This window comes from Rattus rattus, chromosome 1, assembly GCF_011064425.1.
Source record: "Rattus rattus isolate New Zealand chromosome 1, Rrattus_CSIRO_v1, whole genome shotgun sequence".
Classification (NCBI taxonomy): domain Eukaryota; kingdom Metazoa; phylum Chordata; class Mammalia; order Rodentia; family Muridae; genus Rattus; species Rattus rattus.
Window position 1 is genome coordinate 262,450,638 of NC_046154.1, and position 12,783 is coordinate 262,463,420.

At 53.2% G+C, this 12,783-nt stretch overlaps 1 protein-coding gene across 1 annotated transcript in view; it reads left to right on the forward strand.

The window, feature by feature from the left end:
• Bin2 (bridging integrator 2) overlaps window positions 1-12,783 on the forward strand; it is a 34,165-nt gene that overhangs the window by 9,811 nt on the left and 11,571 nt on the right. The window contains exons 3-9 of the mRNA XM_032890966.1: window positions 3,374-3,428; window positions 3,683-3,777; window positions 4,221-4,316; window positions 6,963-7,070; window positions 8,679-8,764; window positions 10,726-10,801; window positions 11,970-12,052. Coding sequence (XP_032746857.1) covers window positions 3,374-3,428; window positions 3,683-3,777; window positions 4,221-4,316; window positions 6,963-7,070; window positions 8,679-8,764; window positions 10,726-10,801; window positions 11,970-12,052 — 599 coding nt within the window. The remainder of the gene's footprint in view (window positions 1-3,373; window positions 3,429-3,682; window positions 3,778-4,220; window positions 4,317-6,962; window positions 7,071-8,678; window positions 8,765-10,725; window positions 10,802-11,969; window positions 12,053-12,783) is intronic.

A 12,783-nucleotide genomic window follows, 5' to 3' on the forward strand; every position in this document is an offset into this window, starting at 1 on the left:
CCGAGGCATTTCAGGGGAAGATGGACAGGTCTGAAAATTAAGCAGTGCCCAGTACTGTCCCTTACCCTGAAGCCCGTCCTACACCCTCGCCACGTCCCTGTCCTCTTCTAAAGAAAGAACAGGTGCAAAGGAAGAAGGGCACGTGAATGGTTCCGTGGTTAAGAGTGTGTAAGACTCGGGCCTTGAGAGGTAGCTCAGCAGTTAAGAGCAGGGGCTGCTCTTCCCGAGCTCAGTTCCCAGCAACCACATGGTGGCTCACAACCATCACAACCTCTTCTGGTGTGTCTGACAACAGCTACAGTGTACTCACATATATAAAAATAAATAAATATATTTTTTAAAAAAGGGTGTAAAACTCTTGCAGAACACCCAGGTTCCATTCCCAGCACTCATGTTGGCCTCACAACAGGCTACAACTAGACCTGCCACCTGCACACGAGCCCTGGGGAGGACAGATAGGCTGTCCGATACTCCAGAGCTGGCAGAGGTTACAGGAAGTTGTGAGCTGCTGTTCTGGGCTCTGGGAACTGAACTCGGGTCCTCCAAACGTCATCGCACACTTTTAACCTAACCACTGAGCCACGTGGTCCATCCAGTCGGACAGCTCTTATCAGTCATAGTTTTAATTGACTCCAAGTTCTCATGATGAAGTGAAAAGTTAAGCCTATACTGTTGTCTTTCAAGAAAGAGTGTTAAATCTTCATTTATTTTTTGAAAAAAAGATTTGTCCTTATCTATGTGTGCGTGCGTGCGTGCGTGCGTGCGTGTGTGTGTATGGATGCACATGCATGTGTAGGTACCCAGGGGAAGATGTTGGATTTCTGAAGCTGGAGTTAACAGTAGACGTGCTGGGAATTGAACTCTAGTTCTCTGCAAGAGCAGCAACTGATCTTAAACGTTGAGCCCTATCTCCAACCCTTTTAATAATTTTTATACCTTCAAAACCTCTTTCAAAGCTCTTAGGATCGTGATTATTGGGCTGGCAGGGGCCTCTGAGGGTAAAGGTCCTGGCTGCTAATCTCAGTGATGTAAGTTCAAGCCCTAGTACCCATGTGGCAGGGAGAGCCACCTAGGCAGCTGTCCTCTGACCTCCTGTGTACACGGTTATTAGGTAGAACTTCCGCCCTTCGTCATTTAATTTAAAAGTCACTAGTCTTTCTAGTAACGAACAAGTCCACATCAAGTACTTCCTGGTGTTCTTCATAACATCTCTAGGTTTCAAATACTCCATTCCTTGAACTAGTCTGTTGACCCATGAGTTGACTGGCACCATACCTCAGTCCCTCCCACATCCCTGAAGTCAGGCTCCAAATGTCACATCTGGCCCTCCACTCCCTCTCCACCCCGATCCGAGAAACTGGAGTTTACCCACATAGAAGAGAACTGGGAGTTGGGGGAGAACAGGTTATAACCAGTGCACTGAGGAGGACAGCTTTGGTGACAGGAGCAGAGGGTTTGTCCTCGAGTTGGTGTGGAAGAAAAGTTAGAGCTCTGGGCTGGCAAGATGTTTAACTGGGTGCTGGCCGGGCAGCCGTGACACCCTGAGGTCGATTTCTAGAACACATGTTTAAAAAAGCAGTCTGGATGCAGTATAATCCCAGTGTCTCTGTCTCTGTCTGTCTGTCTACACACACACACACACACACACAGAGTCTATGATCCCAGCACTCTTAGGATGAAGCAGGAAGTGGGCCCAGTAGAAGCAGCAGGAAGCCTCCTGAGCATGCAGTGAGGCAGGGACAGCAGGATCAACCTCACCTCAGTGACAAGGAGAGAGCCAGCTCCCAAGAGTTATTCTCTGACCTCCACATGTGCAACACAGCACGTGTGTGCCCACACTCACAAACACATCACATACACTCACATACACATCACATATACTCACATACACATCACATACACTCACAAACACATCACACACACTCACATACATACACACATGATAACAACAAGAACACCACCTCCTCCTGGGGCTGGAGAGGTGCTCAGTAGTTAAGAGCAATGGCTGCTCTTGCGGTGGACTGGGTTTGGTTCCCAGCACCCACGTGGGCACTCAGAACCATCTGTAACACCAGCACCAGCAGATCCAACACCATCTTCTGGCGTCTTTGGACACAGGCAGTACACATACACACAGGCAAACGGAACACTAATGCACATAAGAATATCCTGTACAGATACTGAAGTGCGGGCAGCCTTCTCACAGAGCATTTAACATACAAGAACACTGTCCGGGGCAGGAGGTTACTGGTCTCCGTTTCCTGGAGGTATTTAAAAAACAAGATAGGGCTGGAGAGATGGCGCAGTAGTTAAGAGTGTGTACCACTCTTCCAGAGGACCCGACTCCATCCCCAGCACCCACCTCTGATGGCTCACAGCCGCCTCCTGTAGCTCTGCCTCTAGGTCAGCCCAACTCCTCTGGCCTCTTGGGGCACCTGCACTCAAGTTTGCACACACAGATAGAGACAGACAGATTATTTAAAAACTAAAAACTAAAAATGAATCTTTAAAGAAGAGGAAAGGAGGAGAAAGAGAATATCCACCATTTAGGAAGCTGAGGCAGGAGCATTGCTGTAAGTTCAAGGCAGCCCAGACTAAGAGGAAAGGCTTTGTCATTGAACAGCAGCAAAGCAGAGGCTAGAAACTGATGTCATAATCAAGGCTCACTCCTCAGGTTGAGATCGGATTCGATTAGGAGTGCAGAGTCCCACGCCCGTGCAGTGAGGGCATCCACCATCCCAGCACACGCAGAGATCTTTCTCTGGCTCCCCAGATTTGGGAAGATGGGAGAAAGAAGGGATGGGGAAGAGACAAGACACAGGAGCAGGGATGGATGGCAGGAGGCAGATGGGTTGAGTGCATGGGGGTAGGGGGAATGGAGGTAGGGGGTTGAGGGGGCAGGAGATAGCTACAGAGCCTTGGAGTAGAAGCCGACTTGAGCGAGGAGGGGAGGGCAGAGCAAGGCAAGTGAGGGAAGACTGCCCAGGAGGCAGGAAGTGTCTGTGTGGTGGTTTGGAGAAGAAAGGAACCTGGTGAACTGGTGTCGGGAAGGACCAGCCACATCCAGGGAGCTCATTCCAGGACTTGGGCACAGGCTCTCGTGCCCTGGAAGGGACTAAGCAGAGGCAGAAGATACATGCGTGCAGTGTGTGTGTCCACGCCCGTGCAGTGGGGGCTTCCACCGTCCCAGCTCGCACGTTGACCCCAAAGAGACAACCTGCAGCTTGTCCGAGAAAGGGCAGCTCTGGTCACCGGGGACACCTGAAGAAATTCCAGGCCTGGGCTCTGCTTTCCACCTCCCTTCCCAGGCCGACCTCTGGAGCGCCTTCCAGACAGATCCTGTTAGTTACCGAAGCTGCTTTTTCCCTTTCAGGCAGAGGGCCACAGGCTGTACAAAGATCTGAAGAACTTCCTTAGCGCAGTCAAAGGTGGGTATTTGGCATGGAAGGACGCACGGACACTCTGATGCAGGGACTGGGCAGGCTGAGGTACGCAGGACAGCCAGACCCAGGGTTCTCACTGTTGAGCCGCCCTTGACCTCCGGACCGCCGTGGGCCTCACAGTTGACTTCCTCCCCCAGCCCCACCCAACTTCCCTTACTGAGGACCCATCCTTCTAGCCTCCGGTGAGCACATCTCAGCGTTGAGGCACTTGATGGTAGGACTGAGTTCTCTCTTTTCAGTGATGCATGAGAGCTCAAAGAGAGTATCAGAGACCCTGCAGGAGATCTACAACAGCAACTGGGATGGGCATGAGGACCTGAAGGCCATCGTGGGGGTAAGAGCAGTTTGGGCAAGACACAGACGTAGTATGCACTGCCATCTCCCCTCAGCTGAGCCTCTCTGTCCTGGGAAACAGAGAACTGGGGACCTGGGCCACGTTCACTCCCTGTTTCAGAGTCTCAGTCTCTAAGCCATAGAAAGCAGCTGCAGCTGGCTCTACCTTCCTCCCTCCCTATAAGGTCATAGAGATGTCTCCTTGAAGATGGGCTGGTTTAGAATAATGACCTCCTGTAGTTAACTGTTTCCTGGCCCCTGTGGGGCCAAGGGTCCCGTGCACCCCCTGAGTGCAGTGGAGTGGCGTCCCTCCCTCTCCTTGAGATCGACATGATATTCTAAGCACGATGCTTCCGAGGAGCTCTCTGCAGAGAGAGTTGGGAGTTCTCTGGTGCAGCCTGTGGAGAAGTAGGGCGCTCACGACTCTCTACCGGGACCCCACAGAACAACGATCTCCTCTGGGAAGACTATGAAGAGAAACTGGCTGACCAGGCTTTGAGGACCATGGAGAACTATGTGTCACAGTTCAGCGAGGTTAAGGTAACTCATTCTGCAGAGTGGGGCAAGGTGGAGACAGTCCACGCTAGCTAGGAAACACAGTGGACAGTCCACGCTAGCTAGGAAACACAGTGGACAGTCCACACTAGAGAGAAAACACAGTGGACAGTCCACACTAGAGAGAAAACACAGTGGACAGTCCACACTAGGAAACACGGTGGACAGTCCACACTAGCTAGGAAACACGGTGGACAGTCCACACTAGCTAAGAAACACGGTGGACAGTCCACACTAGCTAGGAAACACAGTGGACAGTCCCCACTAGCTAGGAAACACAGTGGACAGTCCACACTAGCTAGGAAACACAGTGGACAGTCCACACTAGCTAGGAAACACAGTGGACAGTCCCCACTAGCTAGGAAACACAGTGGACAGTCCCCACTAGCTAGGAAACACAGTGGACAGTCCACACTAGAGAGAAAACACAGTGGACAGTTCACACTAGCTAGGAAACACAGTGGACAGTCCACACTAGCTAGGAAACACAGTGGACAGTTCACACTAGGAAACACAGCAGGGTTAACATTGTAAAAAGCACTTGAGCCCATGGTTAGCCATGAACCTGGGAGAGAGCTTGTCAAAAGTCAGGACAGGAGGTGGAGTGAGGCTGTTTACACTCGGTGTCAGTGAATTACACTTTGAGCTCAATTGATGAGTAAAGCAGATCCAACCGGGTCAAGGATCCGTGTGTGTGTGTGTGTGTGTGTGTGTGCGTGTGTGTTGGCGTGTGTGTTGGACGTGTCCACATGGGTACAGTGCCCTGGAGGCCAAAGATACTGGGTCCTTTGGAGCGGGAGTCTCGGGTGGTTATGAGCCACCTCACATGGGCACCAGAAGCTGAGCTTAGGTCCTCTGAAAGAACAGAGCGCCCTCATGGCTGCAGTGCCATCTCTCCAGCTCGAAAGCCCCCAGGCTGGCCTGAAACTCAGCACTGTCCTGCCTTAGCCTTCCAAGGGCTGAGATTACAGGTGTGTGTCGCCGTGCCTGGCTAGGGCATCCCTTTTTGTTGATCTGAGAAATAGCTGACGGAGCTAGTGCCTCTCTGGCCTCAGAAGTTGTTTTAAATTTACTCAACTAAGTTTGTTAATCATCTACGCTGTTGTGCTGACTTCAGACTAAGAGGAAGCTAACATTCTCTCCCAAATGTATGTTAATGATTAAGCTTAACTCTTAAGCTTAAGTTTTTCAAAAGTAAGATGACATCTACTCTGAGACAGTGCTCTGTTCTGTGTCCAAGCAGCAGTTGAATGGCATCACTGTTCGTTCGTTCGTTTGTTTGTTTGTTTGTTTGTGTGGAGACTCTCACTGTGTAGTTGTCTTAGTCAGAGTTTCTATTGCTGTGATGAGACACCACGACCAAAAGCAAATTGGGGAGGAAATGGTTTATTTGGCTTACATTTCTACACCACAGTTCATCGCCAAAGGAAGTCAGAGCAGGAACTCACACGGGGGAGGAACCTGGAGGTAGGAGCTGTTGCAGAAGCCATGGAGGGTGCTGCTAACTGGCTTGCTCCCCATGGCTTGCTCAGCCTGTTTTCTTATGGAACCCAGGACCACCAACCCAGGGATGGCACCAACCACAATGAGCTGGGCCCTCCCCCATCAATCACCAGTTAAGAAACTGCCCTACAGCCTACTCTTATGGGGGCATTCTCATAGTCGGGGTTCCTCCTCTCAGATGAGTCTAGCTTGTATCAAAATGACCTAAGGCCCAGGCTGGCCTGCTTGCTTCTGCCTTCCAAGTGTTGGAATTAAGGTCCTGTGCTACTACACCAAGCATTTTCCTCCTCCTTTTTAAAATTAGATGTGTGTGTGTGTGTGTGTGTGTGTGTGTGTGTGTGTGTGTGTGTGTGTGTACGCGTGCACGCCAACTGCACCCTAGAAAAAGGTATCAGATATCCTAGAACTAGAGTTAGAGGTAGTTGTGAGCCACCTGATGTGGGTGCTGGGAATTGAACCCCAGTCCTGAGCAAGAGCAGCCTGTCCTCTTAGCAGCTGAGCCATTTCCCCAGCCCCTGGGTTACTTTTGGTCCTGGACAGTGCAGAGGCACAGAATGCTGTCCCATACTGAACAGTGAGGAAGCTGTAAAGACAGCCGCAGAGATCTCTTCAAATTCCGGCAGACGAGGTGGGCAAATTTGCTCTCCCAGCACAGCTTGTGGTCCTGAGGAAACTACATAAACTTTCTCTGCTTACAACAGCTTCTGGGCTCCGTGTGCTTAGAGCTCATAGGGCACTTCATGCTCAGCATCTGTCCTTAAAATAATAATTGCATAGGCTACCAAGGTTCAAAAAGAGACATCTCCCAGCGTAGGCCACAAGGGTAGTCAGTGGCAGACAGAGGACTAAGACCCAGAATCCTGACCTACGGTTTAGTGGAATTCTTGAGGTTGCTTCTCCCGGAACCCAAACCAATTTATAATAAATAGGCTTGTAGGAAACTTGAACTCTTAGTACAGGCGTCACTAGCTGAGAACCCCCGTTTTCCTGAGATCATGAGGGACCTTGAAGCTCACCAGCTTACTAGAAGGTAAAATTCAGCGAAGTCCAAGAATCTGGTGTCTTTGCTTGGTCCTCTCCCACACCCTGGCCAGCCTCGTCTCCACCCTTTCTCACCACCCTGGCTAGGAGAGAATTGCCAAGCGGGGCCGGAAACTGGTCGACTACGATAGTGCCCGACACCACCTGGAGGCTGTGCAGAATGCTAAGAAGAAGGACGAGGCCAAGATGGCCAAGGTGAGAACAGTCAGACGACCTGCTCCCCCTGCCCAGAAGGGACAGGCAGGCAGCTGTGCTAAGCAAGTACAGGCGTGGTGGACTCCTGGGTGGTTTTCCCCTGTTGCTGTAAGGGCAGTCCGAGTCCTGTGACCGAGGAGGAGGATATGGATCTGGGCAGGGAGGGGAGAGGTGGAGGAGGTGAAGGAGGGTCTGGGCAGGGAGGGGAGAGGTGGAGAGGGTGAAGGAGGGTCTGGGCAAGGAGGGGAGAGGTGGAGGAGGTGAAGGAGGGTCTGGGCAGGGAGGGGAGAGGTGGAGAGGGTGAAGGAGGGTCTGGGCAGGGAGGGGAGAGGTGGAGAGGGTGAAGGAGGGTCTGGGCAAGGAGGGGAGAGGTGGAGAGGGTGAAGGAGGGTCTGGGCAAGGAGGGGAGAGGTGGAGGAGGTGAAGGAGGGTCTGGGCAGGGAGGGGAGAGGTGGAGAGGGTGAAGGAGGGTCTGGGCAAGGAGGGGAGAGGTGGAGAGGGTGAAGGAGGGTCTGGGGAAGGAGGGAGGAGAGGTGGGCAGGGAGGGGAGGGTGAAGGAGGGTCTGGGCAGGGAGGGGAGAGGGAGGAGGGTGAAGGAGGGTCTGGGCAAGGGGAGGGGAGAGGTGGAGGAGGGTGGGCAAGGAGGGTGGAGAGGGGTGAAGGAGGGTCTGGGCAAGGAGGGGAGGGGAGGAGGTGAGGGGGTCTGAAGGGGAGGGTCTGGGCAGGGAGGGGAGAGGGGAGAGGGTGGAGGGTCTGGGCAAGGAGGGGAGGGTGGAGAGGGGAAGGAGGGTCTGGGCAGGGAAGGGAGAGGTGGAGAGGGTGAAAGAGGGTCTGGACAAGGAGGGAGGGGGAGGTGAAGGGAGGTCTGGACAAGGAAGGGAGAGGGGGAGGGGTGAAGGAGGGTCTGGGCAGGGGAGGGGAGAGGTGGAGGAGGTGAAGGAGGGTCTGGGGCAGGGAGGGAGAGGTGGAGGGAGGTGAAGGAGGGTCTGGGCAGGGGGAGAGGTGGAGAGGGGTGAGGAGGGTCTGGACAAGGGGGAGAGGTGGAGGAGGTGAAGGGTCTGGGCAGGGAGGGAGGGGTGGAGGAGGTGAAGGAGGTCTGGGCAGGGAGGGGAGAGGTGGAGAGGGGTGAAGGAGGGTCTGGGCAGGAGGGGAGGGGAAGGGGAAGGAGGGTCTGGGCAGGGAGGGAGAGGTGAAGGAGGGTCTGGGCAAGGGGGGAGGGTGGAGAGGTGAAGAGGGTCTGGGCAGGGAAGGAGGGTCTGGGCAAGGGCAGGGGAGAGGTGGAGGAGGTGAAGGAGGGTCTGGGCAGGGAGGGGAGAGGTGGAGAGGGTGAAGGAGGGGGGAGAGGTGGGCAAGGGGGGGAGAGGTGGAGGAGGTGAAGGAGGGTCTGGGCAGGGAAGGGAGGTGGAGAGGGGTGAGAAAGAGGGTCTGGACAAGGAGGGAGAGGTGGAGGAAAGGGAGGGTCTGGACAAGGAGGGGAGAGGTGGAGGAGGTGAAGGAGGGTCTGGGCAAGGAGGGGAGAGGTGGAGGAGGTGAAGGAGGGTCTGGGCAGGGGGGGGAGAGGTGGAGAGGGTGAAGGAGCAGCCTCCAGCCCCTCGTTCCATCATCTAGGCAGAAGAAGACTTCAGCAAGGCCCAGGTTGTGTTTGAAGACCTGAACCAGGAACTCCTGGAGGAGCTGCCTGTTCTTTTTAACAGGTAATGACTGATGTTCAAGACGGGACCAGCTGCTTAGACCAGCAGGTTACAAAACCGCCTGATGGTCCAGACATGGGACGTCGTGGAAAGAGCCCTGGTCCGAGAGTAGGATGCTGCCTCTGCCCTGAAGTGACATGTGTGATTAGCAATCGTCCTTATCTCTCTAGACTTGTGACACAGATCCCTGTGTCACATCCCTGCCCCACCAGCTTTTCAGGTTTGGGGACGAGTTGCTGGTGGGGTAGGAGAGTAAAGTGCTTTGTCATCCAAATGTCAGGGATGCCTTCGTGGTAGACAAGAGCGTCCCAGGTATATTTTGCACGGTGGAAGAGAAACTTTGCCCACATCTCATTTCTCCCACACCAAGTGTGCTTTAATACGATGGCAGCAGGAGAACTGCATTGTGTACAGTTTGTCCTCAAGCCAGCCGTTCTTTGAGTCAGAGGCTAGCTATGTAGCCCAGGCTGGCCTTAGACGTTCCATCCTCCCACCTGGACCTCCCAAGTGCTAGGGTTGCAGGCATAACCACCATGCTAAGCTGTTATGATACAGTCTTTTTTTTTTTTTTGGTTCTTTTTTTCGGAGCTGGGGACCAAACCCAGGGCCTTGCGCTTCCTAGGAAAGCGCTCTACCACTGAGCTAAATCCCCAGCCCCATGATACAGTCTTTTATTGACTACATTTATCTGTCTCCAAAGTTAAACAGAGTGGGAAAACAGTTTCTTCCAGTGCGTTATGGGTAGCCCACCAAAGATGACCACCCAGACACAGTTTTAGCCAATTGAAAGCCTTTATTCCAGCCAACTGGGACCACAGCCAAGTACCTGGGGACCCAGGGTGGCCATGAGGGTTTGTGAAGGCAGAGACCACTTGATCAGCAGGTTTCAGAACAGAAGCAAGCAGTTCACAGAAGCCAAGCTACACGCTTAGCTACATGGGTTTCACAGAGAGCCTACGGTGTGTTAGCTAGGACATCCTGACCTCTGGTCCTAGACTAGAGTCAGGTAGTTTTCCACAGGGTTCTCCATCAGGGTCAGTTAGACCTGAAATGGTCTCAGTAAGAACACAGGACGCAGAAACCCCTGCCCTGTTTTTTTTTTTTTTTTTTTTTTTTTTTTTTTTTTTTCCGGGGCTGGGGACAGACACAAACTTTCTGACCTGTTTATAGGAGAATTCTGTTGTGGTATACATACACAGAAGTTGTGTGTTGATGAAAGGGAACGAATGGCCGTTTGTTATATAATTATAATTAGGCGGCCTTACATTTTTATAGCTCTCTTAAAAATTCTGCAAAGGGCTGGAGAGATGGCTCAATGGTTAAGAGCCATTGACTGCTCTTCCAGAGGTCATGAGTTCAATTCCTAGCAACCACATGGTGGCTCACAACCCTCTGTAATGGGATCCGATGCCCTCTTCTGGTGTGTCTGAAGGCAACATCAGTGTACTTACAGACATAAAATAAGTATTTAAAAAAAAAATTCTGCAAAGCAGCTTTTTCTATATTAATACCTCAAAAGCTCAAAACAGAGAGAGAGAGAGAGAAAGGGAGGGAAAGGGAGGGAGGAAGAGGGAGAGAGAGAGAGAGAGAGAGAGAGAGAGAGAGAGAGAGAGAGAAAGGAAAGAAGGAAAAGAAAGTAAGTAAGTAAGTAAGTGAGTCTCACTATGTAGACCATAGACCACCAGGCTGGCTTTGAACTCAGAGACCCACTTTCCTCTGCCTCCCAGGCGCTGGCATGTGCTGCCACACCCAGCCATTAAACTCTGAAACTAGACTCAGTCTAAACTTCAGTGTCAGCCTGGGCTAATTTGTCCCCCCTCACCTCTCTGCACTCCTGGCCCACCTGTCCTGAATCGGATTCCAGAACGTCCTCGTCCAGGAAGGCAGCCACTGTTCTTGAGAGAGCCCTGGTGGCTAGCCGGGCCCCCTACCACTCTCACGTGTGCTTGTGTTTTTCCCCCTAGTCGTATTGGCTGCTACGTGACCGTCTTCCAAAACATTTCCAACCTGAGAGACGTCTTCTACAGGGAGATGAGCAAGGTGAGGAGCACTGGCCAGCTGAGGCTCCTCAGTGGGCTTCTCTGGTGGATCCATGGTAGGCCTCACTTCGACAATGTCTGTAGACACTGGGAACAGAGTTTAGCTTTTATTGCCGGATGAGGTGACAGCGCTTGCCTGATTGTGTTGAGTGCTGTTAAAATGTACTTCTCTGCACACTCTCCCTCTGAGGGCCCCGTCCATCTCCCACCACTGATGGAGCAGAAGCTTCTAAACCCAAGCCCCTGCACAAATGTGGAGGTGGGGCCTACGGAAGGGAACTGGTGTTGGGAGCAGAGCAGTGAGGCCTCTGGCTGTTGCTAGAGTGGGGAGGGTGGTGCTCAAGTGCAAGTTGGGTTTCAAGTGGAGTGGGACCAGTGTCCATGACGCACAGCTAGAGAACGTGACCTTGTGACAGCGTTTCTGCTGTACATTACAGGATTCTATGCAGCTTCCTTCTGCATTCACAGACAGACACAGGTCCCTCCACAGCATTCCGCTAACTTAGGACCTGCTTCATGTTAACACGAACTGTCATTCCCCTGGGTCCCCTGAAAAAAGGGACACCCTCCAGTCAGAACCTGCCCTGAGAGAGCTGTCCTGAGGGAGACCCTGCCCTGAGGGAGACCCTGCCCTGAGGGAGACTCTGCCCTGAGGGAGACCCTGCCCTGAGGGAGACTCTGTCCTGAGGGAGACCCTGCCCTGAGGGAGACCCCCCCTGAGGGCCCTGAGACTGCCCTGAGAGAGCTGCCCTGAGGGGGACCCTGCCCTGAGGGAGACATGCCTGGAGAGACCCTGCCCTGAGGGACCCTGCCCTGAGGGAGACCCTGCCCTGAGGGAGACCCTGCCCTGAGGGAGACCCTGCCCTGAGGGAGCTGCCCTGAGAGAGCTGCCCTGAGGGAGACCCTGAGGGAGACCCTGCCCTGAGGGAGACCCTGCCCTGAGGGAGACCCTGCCCTGAGGGAGACCCTGCCCTGAGGGAGACCCTGCCCTGAGGGAGACCCTGCCCTGAGGGAGCTGCCTTGAGGGGAGCAGAAGGGAGGAGGCAGGGAACAATGGACCAAGGAGTAAGGGAGCCAAGTGGGGTGGAGGAGGTTTTGACTGGGAAAGCTGCCTGAGAAGGGAATGGCCAAGGCTCCCTTTAGCCTCTCCTTTCTCTTCCTGGCTCTAGCTGAACCACAGTCTCTATGAAGTGATGAGCAAACTGGAGAAGCAGCATTCCAACAAAGTCTTTGTGGTGAAGGGCCTGTCAAGGTGAGTGCCTGTCAGTCAAGGTGAGTGCCTGTCAGTCAAGGTGAGTGCCTGTCAGTCAAGGTGAGTGCCTGTCAAGGTGAGTAACTGTGCCTGTCAGTCAAGGTGAGTGCCTGTCAGTCAAGGTGAGTGCCTGTCAGTCAAGGTGAGTGCCTGTCAGTCAAGGTGAGTGCCTGTCAGTCAAGGTGAGTGCCTGTCAGTCAAGGTGAGTGCCTGTCAGTCAAGGTGAGTGCCTGTCAAGGTGAGTGCCTGTCAAGGTGAGTGCCTGTCAGTCAAGGTGAGTGCCTGTCAAGGTGAGTGCCTGCAGCCCTGCTTCACATGCGCCCTGTGTGGACACACTCAGTGTCTCCATCCCTACCCCCACACCAGCCCTTGCCTTGTGCTCTTGCTCATGGCTGTTTGGTCTCTCATCAGAGGTTCAGGTGTGACTAGAGATGAAGAAGATAGACAGTAATCTATAGCACCAGCCAGACTTAGACTTGGGAGCCTAAGCCAAAACAGTCATAAATCTGAGTCCAGCCAGGCCACAGTGACACAGTTTCAGGCTAGCCTGTGCTACAGAGTGAGAGCTGTCAGGGAGGAAGGAGTTGGAAAGACAAGAGCTACTGTAAACACAGCTGAAGCTCCTGTGCCCCTCCCCCATTCACTCTGTCCCCACCTCTGCCTGAGGCAACGGCTGTAAGTCCAGGACTTGCTATTTCTACGCATGTCTTACTTTTATTTTATACCTATAT